The 21,628-nt window shown below is 42.4% G+C and overlaps 2 protein-coding genes across 3 annotated transcripts; both read right to left on the reverse strand.

The window, feature by feature from the left end:
• Positions 1 to 275: 275 nt before the first annotated feature.
• On the reverse strand, positions 276 to 8,279 carry LOC310961371 (ER lumen protein-retaining receptor 2). The gene is made up of 5 exons (XM_083933404.1): positions 8,064 to 8,279; positions 6,043 to 6,143; positions 5,677 to 5,835; positions 2,683 to 2,935; positions 276 to 1,441 (listed from the first exon to the last, which is right to left on the reverse strand). The coding sequence occupies exons 1-5, from the start codon at positions 8,152 to 8,154 to the stop codon at positions 1,407 to 1,409; spliced, it is 639 nt and encodes a 212-aa protein (XP_083789530.1). The 5' UTR covers positions 8,155 to 8,279; the 3' UTR covers positions 276 to 1,406.
• A 2,472-nt stretch (positions 8,280 to 10,751) lies between these two features.
• Positions 10,752 to 18,703, reverse strand: mettl9 (methyltransferase 9, His-X-His N1-histidine; the record flags this gene model as incomplete). 2 transcript variants are annotated; one of them, XM_083932316.1, is made up of 6 exons in its annotated part: positions 10,752 to 13,350; positions 13,444 to 13,628; positions 14,915 to 15,124; positions 15,263 to 15,453; positions 18,267 to 18,428; positions 18,622 to 18,703. In XM_083932316.1, the coding sequence occupies 5 exons, from the start codon at positions 18,360 to 18,362 to the stop codon at positions 13,124 to 13,126; spliced, it is 909 nt and encodes a 302-aa protein (XP_083788442.1). In that variant the 3' UTR covers positions 10,752 to 13,123. The 2 variants fall into 2 exon arrangements, with proteins under 2 accessions (XP_083788442.1, XP_083788441.1); XM_083932315.1 differs by lacking the exon at positions 18,622 to 18,703 and having other exon boundaries at positions 18,267 to 18,443.
• Positions 18,704 to 21,628: the final 2,925 nt, after the last annotated feature.

The following is a 21,628-nucleotide window of genomic DNA, read 5'->3' on the forward strand; positions in this document are numbered from 1 at the left end:
TTGTGTGTTTCGGTATCCGCCGGCCTATGTACTACTAAAGAGGTCAACTTTAACAGATATTCCCTGACTCGGGGTGAGCAGGAAGCTCTGCATGTGCAGGAGTAACACAGGGTCACTCTAAAATCTGCGCTTTCCTTTAAGTCACTAGCTAACACTAGCTAGCTTGGTTAGCATGGCAAGATTACTTTGAAGGGGAGCATGATTCAAGGGTTGCAATGCTAAATTGGCAGAATACTCTCGTAACAGCATTGAGACAAATGTTTCCCATAAAGTCTTTATTGTGGTGGCAACATCATGCAAAAGCTCTGGTAAGAAATAAAAAGGAAAGCAGGAATGATGCATGAAAACCAAAACCAAAAAAAAAAAAAAGGAAGCAGATATGTCTTGAGTACTATTGAAGATTCAAGCTAATCTAAGGATTTTGCTCATCTCCCAGAGGGAGGTTTTATTGTACTGTTAAACTACAGAAACCAGGAGGATGATGACACAAACACATCTGCACCTTAAAGACAACTTCCTTCTCCGTGGTGATCATTCACATACGGCACATTACCTGTGAATTCACTCATCTGAAACGAATGGGCTGGGCAATGATGTATACTTACAGGCATTATACTGTCCTCACTGGGTAATGAAGGGGCATTCAAATGAAGAAAGCCATTTACAGTGAAGTGAGTTCATTGGTGCCCTGTTTCATACCTTTACTTTCATTCACACAACAGAAACTCATACCGCTCAATTTTGAAAGGCATTTAAAAATGAGAATGTTAATTTATGGCATCCATATTTAATTTGAATTCTACCGAGGGCACTGGAAACATGGGAATGCACAGTGGTCAGAAACACAAGAGCAAAGCATGAATAATTCGACCACCAAAGTTATGAGGATTCAACAAATTCCTCCTCAAATTGATTCAGGAAAAAACGATGCACATTTATTTTCGATTGCAAATACTATTACAAACGCTTGAGTCAATAATATCCCACCACAAGAAGTCCGCTTCAATATCATACAATGCCAAATCAAAGGCAATTTTACATCCTCAGCTCCTATTCACCAATGTGTCAAATCTTCAGCACACATTTTTCTGTAGAAAACTCACGTGGTTTTTTTTTTTCTTCCTTCCTTTATACAGAGTAATAAAAAAAGTTAAGGCAAGATGCATCAAACAGAAATCCGAAGGCCATGGACCAGCCTCTGCAGGTGTTCTGATTCCGCTGATTCTGGATCAGGAGAAGGTGCAGCCAGCAGCTCCCGTTCGCTCTCTGTCTCAGGCATCTTACACTGGCAGGAGGGGAAGAGGAGGAAGCAGTAGTGGAGGGTGGGGCTGGGGTTGTGTCCACTACCAGTCCTCCTCCCCTCCGATCCCCCTCTTTGAGTCTGCCAAAACACTCCTCTTTGGCACTTAAGCTGGCAGACTCAGCTTCTTTCCTTTCAGTACTGAAACAAGACAGGACAGCTTCATGTTTAGCACAGACTGGCAGCGTTCAGAAAATCAAAACACACCTTAGTGTTTTCTCACTGCATACAGATAGTTGTGTTTTTATATGCAGAGACACGGTTCCCTAACCTTTTAAACTAGTGACACCTCATAGTCAGGGACATGAAGCTCTGTCTCTGAGCTGCAATGTTTCATTTGAATCGTTTTTAGACCCTTAAAGAGATAAAACTCCAGTATTTCACAAAAAAACAAAGATTTAAAAAGAAGAAATGTTTCTCATTTATCTTAATCACCATCTAATGGCATCCCTGTTAGGGAAACCATCATCCCGGGACAGTGAGATATTCACTCCGGATGTTCTTGATGACTAATCCCTGATGATTATTGGAAGGAAGCGCTCAAAATTGAGCACAATTTAAGGTTAAACATTATCCAAAAATATTGCATATTTCAAATATTGAATCACAATTTTCAATAACCAAATTTTATTTTAAATACAGCAGATATCAAAGTGTCCCCAGTGTCCCCAGTGTCAGCAGTTCTCCAGTTGCCAGACGAATAGATGAGTTTGTATTGCTCCAACAAAGGGACTATTTCTTTGGTACAACATAGTTGCGATGTAAACTGTTCAGTGAGGACTGCGGATTATCTGGAGGACAAGGGAATAGATTTGGAAACCTCCTCCCATGTCTGACATCACATTAAGGGGTCTACAATCTCGGAACCCATTGGCTTCCTGTCTGACAGCAGATAAACCTCTGGGGGCAACGTCTATATTTTGGGCTTTCCGGTATAGCCAACAGATCCCCGGGCCGAGACTGCCTCTTCCGAGTGGTGTTCAATGTTTACGTTCCAGTTAGCAACTTGAGACGCGAGAATGGAGTTGGGGTTGATAGACAAAGTTTCTATGAACAGATATCTACATAAAATTGCAGATTAATAATAACAATAAGCTAGGGGTTCAATGATTGCATGACAGCCGATGTGTCCACCTTGTTTGCTCTCCACACAGACTGTTAATCTGCATGCAGCCGAAGCATGCGCAGACGTGATTGGCCAATACTGCGAGGACCATAAAACGGAAACCAGACTGCTTCTGCTACCCAAATCTTTCCTTTGAATTCTGCTTTCACATACAGAATCTGTTTATAGAGCAGCATTGCTTGATACCTAAACAACTACCAGAGCAAAATAATTACTGTGTATTTATAAAATCAAACAAACATGCAGCAGCACTCACCTTTTGTTACATACAAATAGAAGAAGTCGCAGTAGAGGATGGTCTGCACCACCCCAGCAACGATGGCGATCATGTCAAAGAATCCCTCAAAGTAGAACCTCCATATCCAGTTGATGAGGTAGAGGGCTCTGTAGAGTCCCAGGAAGAACAGGTAGTGGGTGGTGATGGTCTCAGCCTCACCAGTCTTGCTGATCATGAACAGCTGCGGCAGGATGGCCACGGACTCCAAATAGATTGAGAATGTCCACAGAATCTGGGACGAACAAAGGTGAGACAGATGGTTGGTGGTAAAATGATAGAGCACGGAGATGTTTTCACTCATTCCAAATACATCTGCATACTTGTCCTGGAGATGTTTTATCGACTGAATGATATGGCTGTTTGCAAGAATCCTGCTGGGAACTATCAAAGTACTTTCACTGCTCTCCATCTGTGTCTATGAGGTATTTTTAAAAGGACACATAATTCCCAGCACAAAGTTAATTATTCTTTCTTTGTGAGAAAGCCTCGATATGTGTTCAAAGCAAGCATAACAAATACACAATCAGGTCAGGTTGGTGTTTAATATGTGCTGCTTGTAAAGGCTGGGAAACAGTTGCACCTGCTGTCTCTTAGACCGGGTATCCCCACCCCCCACCCCCTTCTGCCGGCGGTTTTGAATCGCTCTGCGCCTGGGTCTGGAAAAGAGCAGGTCTATTCCTCCTGTTTCCTATCCCAAGCAGTTTTGTCTTTACACTTTTCATTCAACATGGCAGCAACCGAAGCGCAGCAACCGGTACCCATTGATGCAGCTGTCACTGCAGTTTTAAGAATTTTTTTGGCAGTTTTCAAGCATTTATTATACAGGACAGACAGGAAATGGGGTAAAAGAAAGGGGGAGACATGCAGCAAAGGGCCGCAGGTCGGAGTGGAACCCGCGGCCTCGAGGAAAAGCCTCTTTACATGGAGGGACTGCTCAAACCACAGTAGCAAGTTTTCTTTAAAATCTGAGCAGAAACTTCCCTGGAGCGACTCCTTCATAGAAAGGATGTATTTGCTTTACTGACGAATAGTTTTGGTAAAAGTGAAATCTATCAGTTAGCCCCACTGGGGGGCAAACAAATAGAGTATGTCATCCGGATCATTGGTCTGATGGGTTGAAGGACTGTCCTATTGCGTGCAGCCATTTGAACTACGTCGGCCTCTTGTGCAGGAGAAAATGACAGCAGCCTTCCCAGACCAACGTGCAATCGTAGAGCTGTCTCATAAGTCCAAACATTACCTAATTACACTGCAAGTGGCAATTTTCTAAGTGGAAATTCAACCATCACCACAAACTCGTACTCCTGCGGCGATGTGTTCGAAAATATTTACACCTATTAACTGCCACGTACTGTGTAACTGATGCAGAGCTGACTAAACTAGGCGACAAAGCTTCTGAAGCTTTAAACATATTTGACCTGTTTAGAGTGAAGTTATAAGATGAGAAATTGAATACGGGTAATACATATACACATACATACAAACAGAAAGAGACGTGGGCAAGCAACAGAGTGATATGTGTATACTAGGGTTAGGCGATATTGAAATACCCCCGCAATATAACGATCATCCCAAAAAACTGGAGAGATGAACATAGATATAAAGTGGACTGGAGACCGTATGTTGCAGTACCCATAAATGCCACACTCTATATATGCAGTAAGCACTGTTATACATACATAGAGGGCATGCTGAGATCAATAACTCAAACCAATCAACTCTCATTGATCAACACAGATGAATGAAATAAGGATAACAGAACTAGACAAGTCTGTAACCCATAAGTTCGGTGAATTTACTGTTTACGCTTTTCTTACATTAAATTCTTCTTAAATTCTTACATTTCTGGCATTTTTACACTTTTCTTTTGTAATCTCAAAATGCTGCTAATACGCGTATCGCACACTAAAATGTATAAGAAATCTACCATATATTAAAATATTAAATTCTCATTTCTGTTCAATCATTTTATTCGGACCGAATAAAATGATTGAACAGAAATAAGAATTTAATATTTGCCGAGCTTCCTGCCTGTCATCCGTCGCTCCATTTCACTTGTGCTGCGTTCAAGTGCCATGGGAAGTTTCAGATCTCTAACTAGGCAAGGTGCACTGGAGTGTCTGTAAAAGTGGAACCTCCTACTAACAAATTAGGGGTAGGTCGATCTCCCTTGAATTTGCTAGTAGGAGGTTCACCATGACAAACATTCCAGTGCACTTCACCTAGTTGGAGGTCAGAAACTTCGGACTTACCATGGCACTCGAAGGCAGCATTTCTCTTTCCCTGCACTGTCAGGGGAGGAGGGGGCGTCTGAGGTCAGGCAGGGGGAAGAGAGTGGGACTTTGGAGGGAAGCGCTGAGTGCTCTAACTGAGACATGCAAGAAGGGCAAGAATGACTTTATGTGGTGCTGCATGAAAGCATGGTGCAAAGCAAACTTGTTGGCTAGCTTGCTAATTCCACCATGCTTTAATGCTAAGGGTCAACCTAACTCAGTACTCACTCCAGGTAGAATTCTATGGGACACCCAGGAACTCCCTTAAGGACCTCTGGGAGTCCCCGGACCCCTTGTTGAGAACCGCTGGTTTAGATAAACTCGGCACAATGTGAACTAAGTACATACACATGGAGTCACAGTGACATGGTGCTGCAGAATGAATACAGGGGAAACACAGAATATAGCACAGGTGTTGGAAAATTGAATATTGCTTGGTATCGTGGACATGCGAAGCCAATTATTGTGTCCAACCAATGTTGTGTTCAACAATAATCCCGTCATATCGCCCAAGCCTAGTGCATACAGACAAAAGGAGAGAAGCTTTATCTGATAATGATGTCGTGTAAATCAGTGTATGACTGGAGTGGACCTGTGATCGGACAGCTGTCTGGTATAAATGGAGGTTAGATGCACATTTAGAATCAGAAGCATCTCTGCAGTATAAAAAGGGCTATCACAGTGTGTCAGGATTTCTGACCTCCAGTGGAGAGAAGTCATGGTTGACCAGGAAAGCCAGGCCACCAACGGGGACAACCAGGAACTCCACTCTGAACGTGTCGTGGTTCCCATCATAAGTCGCCTTGAACTTCATGCAGATCAGGTACACAGTGGCGTATGCACACCCAATGTATATGATCTGAAAGACACAGACAACACATGAAAGATAAAGATTCACCTGTCCCAGTGTGTTCTGATGTGTCACAACAACAATCCAGTCCAGCATCTTGCTGGCCGCTATCCTCCTTTAGCAAACACAGGTGTGCCGGCTTGGTGCACTTCTTAACCCTGACCGGTGTGTGTTTAGTGCTGCAGGATATGAGAAAAAAAAAAGCGAGTGTTTCACCTTCATGGTGGTGTTGTAGAGAGAGATGAAGGAGGTGAGCAGGTCCAGGTAACGAGTGGTGAACACCAAGGCAAACAGGATCTGACTCTTTCCAGAAATACCTATTAGGAGACAGCAGAGGGCATTCAAACATGTCTACATCCCCAGAACAGGTTTACATCCAGAGTCTTGACATTTAAACAGAGTTCACAGAATGCACTCCCATCCAGAGGGCTACCCAGACAGTTTTATTGTGACGTGCTTGTTTTTAGGTAACAGCTATAGCTCCCACAGGTACAACACACAAAATGACATTTGGTTTGTTGTGCTTAAACTTCAAGGAAAGACATTGTAAAGTTAACAGCTGCATCTCTGTCCAAATACAATAGCACAGTCACTCACAGTAAACCAAAAACCTCCCACAGGGCCCGTCAGCTCTCTGCTTTCTAACAATATGCATGTTCACTGTGTGTCCGGGCAGGAGGAACACAACTCCTTATTCATTCATACCATTATCTAATGTTCACTTCCTTGCCGGTCTGTGTACAAACGATACATATCAGAGCAGAGACTAGGATTGCAAAAAAATAATAACACAGGAAATGTAAACTTGAAATAGCAAGCGAATCGTTTGTTTATTAGTCTGTTTCACTAACATGTAACGGTAGTTATTTTAGTTTAGGATCATGTGATATTACATTATTAATGTAACTACTATTATTATAGTATACTACTATTACTATTATTAAGTTACACTGTAGCCTTCTAATAAGCAGTTGGTAGTGTAGTTTTGGGAATGTCAGCCCGGTGCAGCGCCACAGTCTCCATCCTCACCTACACTTGCACTAAGCCTCTTTTTGTATCTGTGTTGGCAACTCGTTTCCCTCTGTCACTCTTACTGTCAGACCAGGAGGTTGGTGAAACATAGTCTAGTGCTATCAGCTATACTGCCCTACCAAGCCTGAGTGCAGTAACTACGCAACAATTGAAGGTAAAAGAAATGTCTTTATAGTCTGTTTATTGTCACAACACATTAATATTTGACACACTGATGATGGACAATGGTTTACTAGTTTGCCATTTAATAACTATTATCCAAATCAATCCTAACAGCCATACTTCCAGGCCCAAAATTGTGCAGAAATCATATTAGTGATTTCATAGTCACTGGTCCTAGGCTTTGTAGGGCAGTACAGTGCACCAGACATACAACCAGAGCTGGTTAAATGCTTCTACAATATGCAACTGCTCAGGATAGCGGAACTTGGACTGACTTGCATTCACAGCTATCTGGTGTCATCTCAAGCAAACAGCAGTAATGACACAACTCAGGTGACTGCCTGCCTGTCTTGCGGTGATACAGTTCTAACCTTTGACCTTTGACCTTTGGAAGAGCAGGAAAACACCGCAGAGTTCCATCATCATAAAGAAACAGCATGCGCCACTTAACGTATGCCTCGCAGCCTCGCTGGGCAGATGTGAAAGCACGTAGTCAGTCACTTTGCATATCACTGTCAACTTGTGTGAGTACTCCGTGCTGCCACGTCAGAGAGGTCACACTGGGCCAACACCGCGCACGGGAACAACGGGGCTCGCCGTGAAACGTGAACATAGCACAGTTTGCCCCAACAATTGAAAATGACGAGGCCCAACACACCAAACTAGCAAACGCGGTGGCCCTCGCGTTCACGTCACCTGGCGTTATGTTGCGGGGCCCGATGCCCTGTCAACGCTAGAGCGAGACGGCTGGTGCTGTCTGGGCAGTACGGGTACTTCTACCCGACATGAGCATTGGTCCAGTTTCACGTCTCACCTCGCCATGGTACAGTGACTGAGGAATGACCAGCTAACGCCGCTGTTACCAATACATTCATGGTTACTAGCCAGCTGGCTAACGTTAGCGGAGAACTGGCTAATGCTGAGCTCCAGCTGCAGAACAAGTTTCACAGACACACAGACATTATTTCTTCTAGTTGAACCGTACATTCACATAACACGACACATTCTGCGCAAACTGCTAATAAAGGTACACGACTACTCACCGGCGCAAGACCTGCTTTTCCATATTTTTAGCAGCAGGATGATGATGGCCGCTAGGTGGGAGAGATCGCCGGTTAGCCTGAAAATGTTCATGTTTGTGGGAGCTCCAGCACAGGTAAACCGATTTAAGACTCTATAAAGAGCTCAGTTAGTCTACGGCGCCGATTAATGTATGAGGTGACAGTGTTGAATGACACCGTGACACTAGAATAGGCTGATTCTGGCTCTAGGAGATGGGGAAAATGGCGAGCAGAGCGCGACGTGGCTCGGGGACGTGGCCAAGACAACAGTATCCAATGCGAGACGGGGAACGTTCATGCGCTCAGCCAATCAGAAGAGAAGGATGTGTAATTTGCATAAATTATGCGCTAAGCATGCTGCCTCCAAGCTCTGTGGAAAAGATCGTTAAATAGAGTTTCCTCTAGGTTGCCATGTACAAGGAAATGCACCAGGAAATTCCTCTTGGATATGTATAGGTCCTTCTCAAAAAATTAGCATATTGTGATAAAGTTCATTCTTTTCCATAATGTAATGATAAAAATGAAACTTTCATATATTTTAGATTCATTGCACACCAACTGAAATATTTCAGGTCTTTTATTGTTATAATACTGATGATTTGGGCATACAGCTCATGAAAACCCCAAATTCCTGTCTCAAAAAATTAGCATATCATGGAAAGGTTCTCTAAACGAGCTATTAACCTAATCATCTGAATCAACTAATTAACTCTAAACACCTGCAAAAGATTCCTGAGGCTTTTATAAACTCCCAGCCTGGTTCATTACTCAGAACCGCAATCATGGGTAAGACTGACGACCTGACTGCTGTCCAGAAGGCCATCATTGACACCCTCAAGCAAGAGGGTAAGACACAGAAAGAAATTTCTGAACGAATAGGCTGTTCCCAGAGTGCTGTATCAAGGCACCTCAGTGGGAAGTCTGTGGGAAGGAAAAAGTGTGGCAGAAAACGCTGCACAACGAGAAGAGGTGACCGGACCCTGAGGAAGATTGTGGAGAAGGACCGATTCCAGACCTCGGGGGACCTGCGGAAGCAGTGGACTGAGTCTGGAGTAGAAACATCCAGAGCCACAGTGCACAGGTGTGTGCAGGAAATGGGCTACAGGTGCCGCATTCCCCAGGTCAAGCCACTTTTCAACCAGAAACAGCGGCAGAAGCGCCTGACCTGGGCTACAGAGAAGCAGCACTGGACTGTTGCTCAGTGGTCCAAAGTACTTTTTTTCGGATGAAAGCAATTTTTGCATGTCATTCGGAAATCAAGGTGCCAGAGTCTGGAGGAAGACTGGGGAGAAGGAAATGCCAAAATGCCTGAAGTCCAGTGTCAAGTACCCAAAGTCAGTGATGGTCTGGGGTGCCATGTCAGCTGCTGGTGTTGGTCCACTGTGTTTTATCAAGGGCAGGGTCAATGCAGCTAGCTATCAGGAGATTTTGAAGCACTTCATGCTTCCAGCTGCTGAAAAGCTTTATGGAGATGAAGATTTCATTTTTAAGCACGACCTGGCACCTGCTCACAGTGCCAAAACCACTGGTAAATGGTTTACTGACCATGGTCTTACTGTGCTCAATTGGCCTGCCATCTCTCCGGACCTGAACCCCATAGAGAATCTGTGGGATATTGTGAAGAGAAAGTTGAGAGACGCAAGACCCAACACTCTGGATGAGCTTAAGGCCGCTATCGAAGCATCCTGGGCCTCCATAACACCTCAGCAGTGCCACAGGCTGATTGCCTCCATGCCACGCCGCATTGAAGCAGTCATTTCTGCAAAAGGATTCCCGACCCAGTATTGAGTGCATTACTGAACATAATTATTTGAAGGTTGACTTTTTTTTTGTATTAAAAACACTTTTCTTTTATTGGTCGGATGGAATATGCTATTTTTTTGAGACAGGAATTTGGGGTTTTCATGAGCTGTATGCCCAAATCATCAGTATTAAAACAATAAAAGACCTGAAATATTTCAGTTGGTGTGCAATGAATCTAAAATATATGAAAGTTTCATTTTTATCATTACATTATGGAAAAGAATGAACTTTATCACAATATGCTAATTATTTGAGAAGGACCCGTAGAAACAATACTTGATGTCACATGAACACAGTAATATTTTAATTGAAACTAAAACAGATGTAATGTTTTATTACACCAGTACCAATATATACAGAAAACAACTCATGGCTTGTGGCTGATTTTGCAAATGCAAATGCGTAGGGTTGAACCCTACAACACTGAAGTCAGTGGTGTAGGTGAAACTTTCTATTCCTGTGTTAAGTGAAGAAAAGTCAAGCGAAACTTTGACTGTACAGTGGGCTTGGACTTTTCCATTTCCATTTTAGTAAGGTCATAGAATAACCATACAAGTGTGTGAAAATAAAAACAGCAACCCGATTGCTGCATTTTCATTTTTACTTTAAAATTACACATACATGTGTGGACAGTTATGTGTTTATGGAATTACATTTTCAGTTTACATTATAATTTTAATTAAGTCCCCAATGGGCTTCCATCTTATTTTAGTGAGGTCCCTGGAACGTCCTGTGGGGTTCCTGGGAGTTACATGAACTCTGCTTGGATGCACTGTTACAGTTAGGACAAATGAGAGTGGGGAAATGCAGAAAATTATGTTTATTATTTTATTCTGGAATACAAATATTGCATTGAGTGTGGCACATTTTAGCACTGGGTTTCAGACAAAAATGGCAAACAGCTGATGAACAATTGACCTGACTTGACTTGAAAGTTGCCTGCTCGACTCGTTTAGAACCACCCTTTTTTTGTTTTTCCATTAGCGAAAGTCGTGGATGGTTCTTGGTACTGAGAAAATCTTCGGTTGAATGCTCACTTGCAAGACACAGGACATACTGTTCAAAACTGCCATTTTTAAATAACAAAGCCACCATCAATGTTTTTTTCTCTCTCAGCCCAGATTTTTTTTAAATAGCAGCCTGCTAAACCCTGCCGTGGTGAACGCTCTGAGGTTGGCCTGCCAGTAACATACTGTATATCTCTTGTAATCTACATGAACGGATTCCGACGGACGGTTACAGTACATACTGACAGGTTTTATGCATGAAGCACAATCTTAGGGCTAAGGAGACATTGGTGCAGACCAGGTGGCCAGAAACTTGACTCCAATGAATGCTGATGTTGCTCCTGCATCTGTATTGTGTATTACACACAATTGTTTGCAAGTTTGACATAATCATTTTGTAAATATTGTAATTTCAACTTGTGCATCCCCTTAGTGGCAAAAAAAAGAAATAAGAAAAAACATTGAAACAGCCACATGTGGCCTCAGTAGCTGCTGTTTAAAGCTGCAGTAGGTAAAAGGCAAAACAATGCAGTTATATTGCGACATTTCCTTGAGGATTAGCGTCCTGTTTTCTTTGTAAACTTGGTGGCATGCAAAGCTCTTTGATATGACAGACTGGGATTTGAGGATCAACAGAAACAAACTTGAATTAGCCGCAGTCACGAGCCTTTGGATAGTTAGTAGAAGGCTAAAGTATTAGCAACAATTCTGCATTTCTGAAACACTTTGCAGATATTGACACCTGTTTTATTCTATTTTATATAGTTTATAGTGTTATTTCTTTTCTGTCAGACTATTTTAGACTCTGACAATATCAGTGAAGGGTTTCAGAGATGGAGAGAAAGTGTTAAACAGTTTAGCGGGCCTGATAAACGTGTGGCTAAATGGGTTCTTCTCCCTTTAAATGATGGTTTTTCATCATGGGTGCTGGCTATAAAAAAATCTTACAAGGAGAAGGGGCAGCTCCTTTCTCTCAGTTGAAGTTAAAATGTCTATTTACGTTAGCAGAAAACACAGGGTGCAAAACAGAGAAGGGCAGGAAGCCGGTGAAGTGCGGCTGGTCAACATCTGGGCCAGAATTCACATTTAAAAAGCAGATCTGTGACTTAGAAGCCTTTAAACGTTGATGTTACCGTGGTTACTGTTGTTGATGATGAACTGCTGTTTGCACACTTTTTAACTGGCTGAATTATTTAGTATGCATTAGCACTTTATTGTACAGTTTGTGAAGATGAAAATGTGTAAATAATGTTTTTGTAAAAACAAAACAAAACTGTCATGTAATGTAACTGAAATGTAAACAGTAAGCGAGCCAGGCTGCTAGGCTAAAGGCTAACCTCAGCAGACCCGACCTTCCTCCCCCGGGAAAATATACTGGACAAAGCTTGGACACAGTTTCGTCCCTCTATATACTGCGCTATAGACTGATAACAATAAACTGTCTTATCTAATGGTTTAGCCTTGAATTAGCTGCAAATGTAGGTCTTTGGTCACAGTTAGCAGCTCTCTCTCTCTCTCTAAAATGACTTGTGATTTGCCGAAGTCTCCTGTTACGGACTAAATTTTCTAAAGCCACAAAACAGAGCCAAGAGGAGGTGCAAAAGTCTAGTTTTCTCTCAGATAATTTATAAGCTCAAAGATCATTTTCATTTTTTGTCCAAAAACACAAAAAAATTCCCGCCCCTACTTAAGTTAATCATCTCGCTTTAAAAAGGCCTCGTATTAATTTTTCTCATCACTAACGAGTTAAAACAAAAAGCATTCAAATACAAAAAGCCCAATCCAGAATGGTTCATTCAAGTTTGTGCATTTGCTGATCCTTTGCATTGGAAAGAAACTGAAATAACTAAAGTGCAAATTCCCCCATGATTATTCCCACGGATATGACAGAATGATGAAACACGAACAGTAAACACTTCCCCACGGATAACAGACTTCATAGAACAAACACTGACGGCATGGCGATACGTCTTTGAGGATTCCATCTTCAGTGGCATTTCAGTACAGGCAGACTGCCATTCAGTTGTTTTTGTTAAAAAAGTTAGAGGTATCACTGTCACACAAGAGGGCTGGTAAATGTAGGGACTACAGTACCTGAGCTTCACAGCTGACTCTTCGAAATACTGCAATTTATGAATGAAGACCATGAAAATTGCACAAAAATCCCCCCCAGGTGCAACCCACCAAGACGGCCGGGTCAGCACAATAAGAGCCCAACAGTGTATTTGGTATTCAAGCGGACTCTGACCCCTCCTCTGACGCCTTGAGAACAAAGACGGCATCATCAAGGACGTAGTAATCGTTATACATGTCCCCCTCGCAGAGGTACGGCAACCGGGTCACAGCCTCCACCTCAAACCCTGCCCTTCGGAAAACCTCATTGGACATGTTGGTGACTTGCTCCTCCCATGTTTTTCCTTTAACTTTGATATGTTCTTTGGGGCGCTGCCATTTTCCTCCTAAAAACACACACACAGACAGGATGTTTTGATTATAGAGAGTATTGTGAAATCAGAAACGTAAAAGGCTAGCTGCATTCATTCCCAACTGACCGACTTCAACGTAAGGCTGGAAGGGCAGCACGGCGGCCAGGATGAGTCTCCCAGTGTTGGGAACTAGCGATAGCCTGATGTCCCTCAGGAGATGCAGAGGGTCGTCGCAGCGGTCCAGCAGGTTCAGACAGCTGATCACATCGTACTGGAAACCACTACGCTGCCATTCATCTATGCCCAGCAGTCTAAGAAAAACAGCATTTTCAGATAGTAATAAGTTCAAAGAAGTTATAGTGTCAGCATCGTTTTCATTGGCTGACTCCAATGGCTTTTACGAGGGTGTCTTTTTGATCGCTGTATTCTGTAAACGAGACTCTTTTTTTGACATTTCATGTTAAAGGGCAGAGTGTGTCGTGTTCCTTGCTTAAAATATCTGCAGGATTGGTTGAGTTTAATTGACAGGAGATTAAGGGTGCGTGCGTCCTCATGATTGAAAACGACCTTTTTTTTATCTGCGTCCGCACGAAAGCAGTGAAACTAATAAAAACCGCTGTAGTACAAATGCTAGGCCTGGATGTGGCGCTGTAACACACCAACAAAGAGAATAAGAGACAGGGAGACGCTGTGGAGAATCCAAACACCGGAGAGTTTCTCTCCAAATCTGGAGACTTCCCAAATCCTCCTCCATCCTAGAGAGAAATGTGTCCCTGTTTCTGGTGTTAGTGGAGACTTTTGTGCTGTTTTGGACTCTGATGCACCGATCACTCTGCAGTTAGTGTCCTCAACGAGCAGAGGGTGCTGCTGTGAGTCCCTTCCCCGTCCCAAAGCCCTCACAGGCGCCACTTTCTCACTACATTTAGAGACTTTTCACACCTTCTTAGAACTTTATTTAGAAAAAGAGACTAGAGAACAGTTTAGCTCCTTATTCAGAGCATCAGGGAAAAGGGAGAAATCTGTGCTCGGCCTAATTCATTCCCATGCATGTGGCTCAGAGTCCAGTTCAGTAAACAGTCTATGGGTCTGTCTCTCTCCTCTCAAGCAGGAGCACCGTTGTTGTCATGTGATGACCGGGGGTTAGAGGTCGGAGGTGGGGCGATGACAGCATCGTTAAAACAAAGTATGCACCATGGGGGGCGTTTTCAAATCTTCCCACTCTGGGACCCGGTTTCAAAAGGCACCGTTTTCAGTCTCCAATAACACCAGCTGTGTGCGGATGCTCGGCCAAAACCAGACTAAAGTTGGGCAGTTACAGGAAAACGCTTTATCGTGTGGACAGGCCCCAAAAGTGGTAAAAAAAAAACAGCAAAGTGGAAGCAACTGAAATGAATCATTGAATAAAAACCTCTATAAACATGAAAGCTGAGAGCAACAGAGTGGCCAGTATAACATGACATTGGTGTACAAAGTGGTTGAATTAGTGCTGTGGTGCAGTCGTGTCCACTGCTCTGGGTTCTTTTAAGAAGAAATGCTGTTTTCATTTACTGATTCATTTCGGTCGCCTCACCTGAAGTAGTGAGTAGTTTTTACTCACTTGTAATTCTTCCTCTGAAGATGCCACTTCATGGGCATCGACACCTCAGTTGCGTAGACCTCATTGAAATGGGCTCCCATCACCTCGGTGACACCGCCGTCCCCAGCTCCCAGGTCCAGGAGTCTCTCGGCCCTCCATTCTGGGCCGATCCGGAGCAGCCGCTGGAACTGCTCCGCGGAAAACACAAACATGGAGCCACGGCCTAGGAACCTGGAGACAGAGGAAGATCAGTCTGGCGACACATGTTCAAGTTGCAGAGTGTCAGGCTTTAACCCAGCAGTGTACACCAGACTAGAGGAAGATACACCACAGGCGAAATGTAAATAAAGATGCGTCTGTACAGCTTACCCATTAATGGAGGTGCGTGAGACCAGTGGGCTGAGGACCGTTGATACAAAAGAGTGATAGAGCTGGGTGAACAGCCAGCCAGACTTCTCCACGCTCCGCTTCAGGAAAGACTTGGTTTCTGAGTCCAGGTGGCTCTGCACAAACAGGGGTCGCACTGACTCTCCGAGCAGGTCAGGACCGCACCGGTACCACTGGAGCCACAAAGCCACGGACAAAAAAACAGGTCAAATTTAGTTTTGGTGTGATTGATTGATTTGAGACATTTCATATAATTTATTAATGTTGCAACTTCCAGTGTAGAGATACTTTTTCATTGATTTCCAGTACTAACGCAGCGCCTTTGCCACAACTAATCTAACCTTTCTCGCAGAATGCCAGGACGTAGGTCTGACTAGATGTCAGCTTATTATTATTAATTACAGAACCCACTACCCAGGTATCTCCAGCTCTGAATCTCTTCAAATAATCATTTCTCAACTAAAATGTGGGGCTGTAATGTGTAAAGATTAGAGAATTAAAAAAATAAAAAGGCATGAGTTTACGACAATTCGCGTTGTGAATGACATCAATATTCGTTCTTCAGGGTGGCAAAGGCCGAAGCGTTCTCCGATTCTAAGAACCTACAAGTGAAATTACATATTTATACATGGGCATTTACATGTCAAATTAATAAATTAATGTGACTTTAATGAGTGAAAGCAGTCAGTACGTTTGGGCGTCGCTCAGCCTGAGCGGCTCAGGTGGTGGTTTACATCACCACCAAGAAGACTTTACGGTTAATTTTGGAGCTGTTAAAGCATGGGCTTTTATTGTGAAGGACTGAAGTTTGGTCCTAGATGTTTTGACAGCATTGATGTTAATGTGGACGACCAGCAGCTCCCAGTGTTTATGACGAGGAGATCGGGGTGTCCGACTAGAGCCGAGAGGAGCACAGGGCTAATTCACCAGTGTTAGCGTCCTTTTGACCACTTTGGCTAACACAAAGATACATTAGGCTGTTAAAACAATATTTGGTTACAAAGAGAAGAAGTTAGACTTTAGTTTAACACCATTAAATTAACTCAAAACATTACACCATCATTTATATTTGGTTACAAAGATAAGAAGTTAGACTTTAGTTTAACTCCATTAACTTAACTCTAAACATTACACCATCATTTATATTTGGTTACAAAGAGAAGAAGTTAGACTTTAGTTTAACACCATTAAATTAACTCTAAACATTACACCATCATTTATATTTGGTTACAAAGATAAGAAGTTAGACTTTAGTTTAACACCATTAAATTAACTCTAAACATTACACCATCATTTATATTTGGTTACAAAGAGAAGAAGTTAGACTTTAGTTTAACTCCATTAACTTAACTCAAAACATTACACCATCATTTATATTTTTAGGTTAAACAGGAAGTTTGATAGAATGCAGCTAGAAACTGTCCGTCTGAAGACACAGATGTGTTCTCTGTGAGAAAGTGTCTCCACAAACACGATGATGGAGGTTTGTTCCCAGTCTGCCCCGTCAGAAGAGACTCCTACTCCTCCTCCACAGTCTGTCGGTCTTCTCTGTAACACTGGAAGTGGACGACATCCACTTGCTTTAACCTCCTCACCCACAGGTTCCTCTGGATAAATGTAGTATTTTCTGAAGGAAATCGATAAACCCCTACACCTTTTGCTCTATATCAGGCGGCTCAACCCCAAACACAACACATTTTCGTTTTAAACTATGTAAACTTTATAAAGTAGCAGCTGCTCAGCTTCAGGTCAGTGGAAGCTGCTTGCGTTGTGATACCCGGAAGGATCTTGACGCCTGTTGTACAAACACTCTGAACTGCCCTATTTGAAGGCACTGAATATAAAGTAAAGTAGATAAAGTACAGTAGGGCATCAACTAGGGCTGGGTGATAACTCAATGTGATCATTTAACGCTTTTCAATCGAGTCGATTACATGAATAAGTAATATTGAAATTTAGTGATACAAAATTATTACTGATATTGTGCCAGTATCAGTGTTTTTTTTAAAAAAAAAGATTTTTGGCCTTTTCATGCCTTTTATTTGATAGAGACAGCTTTTGAAGAGTGAGAGAAGGTGACATGCAGCAAAGGGTAACAGGTGGGAACCTAACCCGGGCCGCTGCATTGAGGACTTTAACCTCTGTATATGGGGTGCCCGCTCTAACCACTGAGCCACCTGGCGCCCCATTAGTATGAATTTTAAACACCAGCCTAAATCCCAACCTTTACGGAACTGCATTTTGCCAATAATGTCATTCGGTGGTCATTTGTAGAGATGTTACGACAACATTTTTTCCTTCCAGATACCAATTCCGATACCTGACCTTGTTTATCGGCCGTTACCAAGTACCCGTCCAATACCAGTGTATTTTTTAACAGCTCTACGGCCTGGCTCAGGTTTGATATACAGAGAATGGATGCCATAGGAGATTATTTTATTATCCGGTTTGACAGTCAAGTGATGTGGGATCAGATCAGTGCAAACTTGTGTACACGCAGAGACCCATACAAGCACCTTAGGCAGTATCGGTATCGAAACACCTCATGCCAACAACATGTGGACCACACTTTACTGTCTTATCCCTGCACTTTATTTTCATTAAATGAGCTGATACTCTCTTCACGTGTCAGTGTTATTCACACAGCATACAAGTCTACAAAAACAGGCTTACTATGTGGTTGTTACATATAGACTATATATTGAATTACCAGAAAACCTTCTTTATCATGATATATGAAATGACCTATATCGGGATAGAAGAGTTTGGCCTCATGTGCCCCCTCTCATCCGTGCACTAGAGCCAATGCAACATGCCTCTTAAAATGGGACAAATCTACCCTCAGTAGGAAAAAGGTATACACACACACACACACACACACACACACACACACACACACACACACACACACACACCACAAATTGGCTGCAGTGTCAGTTCTGACCCTGCAAGTTCATCTACTGGACTGATGAATAGGAAAGCCTACCTCTTGAGTCTCAATCGCGGCCGCTTCGTTCTCGCTCACCATGTTCATGAACAGTGAACGGGCGAGCGGGCTGCGGACGTACTTCCCCGTCCACATCCTCCTGGTGGCGAGCAGGAAGGCGACGTAGCCCAGCACGTACGCTACAAAAAGCAGCGTCCTCAGCTGTAGGTGACACATAATGGACAAGAACCCTGAGAAGGAGAGCGGCCGCAGTGTCGAAGCAGTGAACAGACTGAGCACTTGGTAGCACCGAGGTGTACTTAATATTAGATGAGGATGGAGAAGGTAATGGCAGCCAATTGTAAAGCAACACGCCGGGGCATGTCTCCGGTTCCAAGACAACAAACAAACAAACCTGAGGGTGCGGTGGGTTTAAGAAAGCCGGCTGCTATTTACTCGCCGCCTTAGTCTTGTGAATCAATTGTTCTTGTCATTTTTACAAGTACCCAGATAGTCTCTGTACTGTGTGGACTCTGCCAATTGTAAAAACAAAAAGGCACATCCGCATAGTCTGCACTTCCTGAGTTACCGCCAAATGCGTCCCCGAAACTATCTGACTGTTTCTCCCATAGACATAAAGAGTAGACGCCTCATCGAACGTTGGGCCTATTGGCGCTGACGAGCGGTGGAGCCGCCATCTTGGCCCGGTCGCCCGCTCCACTCAGTGTAAGGACAGGACACGGTTCAGCGTATTTTAATATTCACAGTGGGATTAACAGTAATAGAATATTCTGATATATGATATATGTGATGTATGATAGGTGTTTTACAAACACTATAAATATAAACGCAACAATATAAATCATTTATAGAGTATTAATAGGCTATATTTCATACATGAATACATAAATCTCTCTCTCACTCACTCTCTCTCTTTCTCTCTCTCTCTCACACACACAAACACACGCACGCACACACACACACACACACACACAAACACACGCACGCACACACACACACACACACACACTCAGAGAAAATTAAAATACATATAAATCAAGAGTATCAATACAATTAGGTCAGAGAGAGAGAGATGACATTTTGGACACATCTAAATACAAGTCAAACAGACACACTTTCATTTAAAGCACTAAAAAACAAAAACAAGAGCCGAACCCTATATGTTTATAAATATTCAGAAATGATCCATGCTCTGCCAGTCGAATAGTCGTGGTAGTGGAGAGGAGAGGGAGGGTCCACATTTGAGCGAGTGTGTGTGGTATACAAATATATATAACATTTTGTTAAATCGATCATTTTCACACTGTTTTGTTCTTGCACAGTTACCAATGAGAGTGTAGCTCTAATTGGTAAAGACAGTGATGTTGGAGGAGTACTTTGTATAGTATCTAAAATGACTGTGTCCTTTGTTTTTAGGCAAGGTCTAATTATGTGAATGTCTTCTTTATTACATATTTTAATGATGTAGTAATTGTATTTAATGTGCAAACAAAAACACGGGGCATAGTTCAGTAATATCCATTTTAAATTATACAAACCATTTAAGATTTTTCCTTAGTTAAATAAATGTATGATTTTTTCTTTTCAGACTGTTTCAACTTCTGTGGTACAACTGAACTAAAACAGCCTGGACTCATCAGCTCTGGTTTACAAACATGTGACGTTCGTCCTGCTTTAAGTGGAGATGTGGAGAACCAAGTCAAAATGTGTGGAACATTTAGTTCAGCTGTGAGAATATCGGGCACAGAGTGGAAATACATGTTCACGCCTGCCTCGTAAATCTCTGATTCATTCTTTATAATAAACCCCACATCATGTTGCTCCTGTTTGATGAAACAGTTTAACAGCAAAGGATATTGGTCAGATTCTGTCACTTCTCCTTTGATAGTCTAAACTTTAAAAAAAAAAGTGACATGACATGAAAAATTATCTCATAATTCATCTCAAAGTCATGTTCAATATTAAAAAAAAACAAAACTGAGAATATCTGAGGTGACCTGAGATGAACTGTCTCTGAAGTGTCTTCCTCTCATGAAACCACAGCACATCCTCCGCTGACCTACTGCTGGAAATGTGCAACCATTTACACTGGACCACATGTACGACAACCCCTCTCCTCCCTGCTTCTCCTTTCATATCTACACAGGCATGCACACACACACACATCTGGCCGGGGGTAAATTAACTAACATTCCCACAGAGGCTAATCTCCACGCCTCTACTGTGACAAGATAATATTAATATAATAAGGGACAGCAGCTCCTCTGGAAGCTAAATATTTATCTACCTGCCACAGCCTGAGGGACTCACTATAACATTCAAAAATGCATGGATTTATGTCTAATTGTTTAAAATTGTACTGTACCGTACTGATTATGAATTGTAATATTGTAATATTAGATTAGAGCAGGAATACGCTGCACAGGGCTCTGGCATCTTGTTCCTTCTGCTGCTCAACTCAGAGGCTCAACGAGTCACTCATAGAACTGATCTGGGAGAAGGACCGATCCAAGATGGCGGCCGCATTTCTCGCGGCCCAACGTTCGATGCGGCATCTACTCTTTATGTCTATGGTTTCTCCCCTGTGTGGCTTTGAAGAGCACATGACCGGTGAAGCCGAAATATGCATCACATTTCCGAGAAGACAGGTAGCAGTCATGCTGCGTAAAAAAATAAAATAAAATATATATATATATATATATATATTTATATATTTATTCATTTTTTTATCGTGGACAATGGCCTAGTTCTTCTAAAGGTATTCCGCGGGATTTGAAATGCGTCTTTCTTTTATAAACGTCGTATAACGTATTTACCAAAAAAAAGCATTCTGAGATGTCCTACAGTATCTTTCTTCCCGGGTTCAGTTCACGAGTTGAATAATTATTAAATTAGTTAGTTTGAATATCTAAAATCTTTATTAAAAGCTATATTTAAAAAAATAATAAAACACCCCAGGCGTTTTGAGGGGTACGCAATAAAAGTATTGCTTTTCCATAAAATATATTTTTAATCTGAATTAATATATGTCTATATATTTTTTTACAGGATTGACAATGACTTTCTGTCCCGTTGTGTTTCCATGGTAGCAGCCAATAGCGTTGCTGGTTGCCAGGGTTGTCTGTTGTTGGGTGCAGCTACTGTAGGCTGGCACTGGGTGAAATGGAGTTTGCCAATCCTGCAGCTGCTTATTTGTCCCAGCAGCTGAGTGAGCAGAGACGGGCAAAAACCAGAATGAATATAGGCCAAGCTTTCACTCCATGGACTGAGAGGAAGGAGAGAAATTCCATTCAAACGCACGCCCAAATGGCTACGCTTCTCCTTGGTCGCTAACATCACTTTCATCTTTACTTAGCTGGAGCGGCTAACTATCAGTCAAACTCCTCTAATTCTTGTTTTTA

This window comes from Echiichthys vipera, assembly GCF_963691815.1.
Source record: "Echiichthys vipera genome assembly, chromosome: 18".
Taxonomy (NCBI): Eukaryota; Metazoa; Chordata; class Actinopteri; order Perciformes; family Trachinidae; genus Echiichthys; species Echiichthys vipera.

What these genes read in the sequence shown, in the direction of transcription:
- LOC310961371 (XM_083933404.1), bottom strand. Translation starts at nt 8,154, where the DNA reads ATGAACATTTTCAGGCTAACCGGCGATCTCTCCCACCTAGCGGCCATC. An exon ending in GAAAAGCAGGTCTTGCGCCG is followed by an intron (nt 6,144 to 8,063) that starts GTGAGTAGTCGT and finishes GTCTCCTAATAG; the next exon opens with GTATTTCTGGAAAGAGTCAG. An exon ending in TCTACAACACCACCATGAAG is followed by an intron (nt 5,836 to 6,042) that starts GTGAAACACTCG and finishes TGTGTCTTTCAG; the next exon opens with ATCATATACATTGGGTGTGC.